The following is a 546-nucleotide window of genomic DNA, read 5'->3' on the forward strand; positions in this document are numbered from 1 at the left end:
GAGAGAGCCCTAACCGGTGTGGCTCAGTGGATAGAGCGTCGGCCTGTGGACTGAAGGGTCCCAGGTTCGATTCCGGTCAAGGGCATGTACCTTGGTTGTGGGCACATCCCCAGTAGGAGATGTGCAGGAGGCAGCTGATCGATGTTTCTCTCTCATCGATGTTTCTAACTCTCTATCCCTCTCCCTTCCTCTCTGTAAAGAATCAATAAAAAATATATTTTAAAAAAAGAGAGAGAGAGCTCTACAGTGTTCACTATTTACACACCTGGCCGTGCCGGTAACGATTCTCTAGTTTTCTGAAATGAGACTCTAGGGTCTTGGACGCGGGGTCCTGAAAGCCCTCCCAAGGCCCACAGAGGGTAAGGCAGGGATCAGACCACATGGGAATGGAGCCCGTGGCCTTGAACCCGGCGGCCTCAGCCACAGCCCAGGTCTAGGCAGCCAGTCGCCGAGGCCACCACGGGCCGCTCAGAGCCAGAGGGAAGAGGCGCTGAGAAACCTCAGCCCCGCTGCCAGGATTCGGGGAGCGCGGGGCTCGGCCCCCCG

At 57.0% G+C, this 546-nt stretch overlaps 1 protein-coding gene across 1 annotated transcript in view; it reads right to left on the bottom strand.

Moving 5' to 3' along the window:
- Positions 1-433: 433 nt before the first annotated feature.
- The window catches only part of ARNT2 (aryl-hydrocarbon receptor nuclear translocator 2), a 47853-nt gene continuing 47740 nt past the window's right edge, over positions 434-546 (bottom strand). The window contains exon 14 of the mRNA XM_014529188.1: positions 434-509. Within this exon, the coding sequence (XP_014384674.1) occupies positions 434-509 (76 nt within the window). The remainder of the gene's footprint in view (positions 510-546) is intronic.

The sequence above is a fragment of the Myotis brandtii genome, unplaced genomic scaffold, assembly GCF_000412655.1.
Source record: "Myotis brandtii unplaced genomic scaffold, ASM41265v1 scaffold1166, whole genome shotgun sequence".
Taxonomy (NCBI): domain Eukaryota; kingdom Metazoa; phylum Chordata; class Mammalia; order Chiroptera; family Vespertilionidae; genus Myotis; species Myotis brandtii.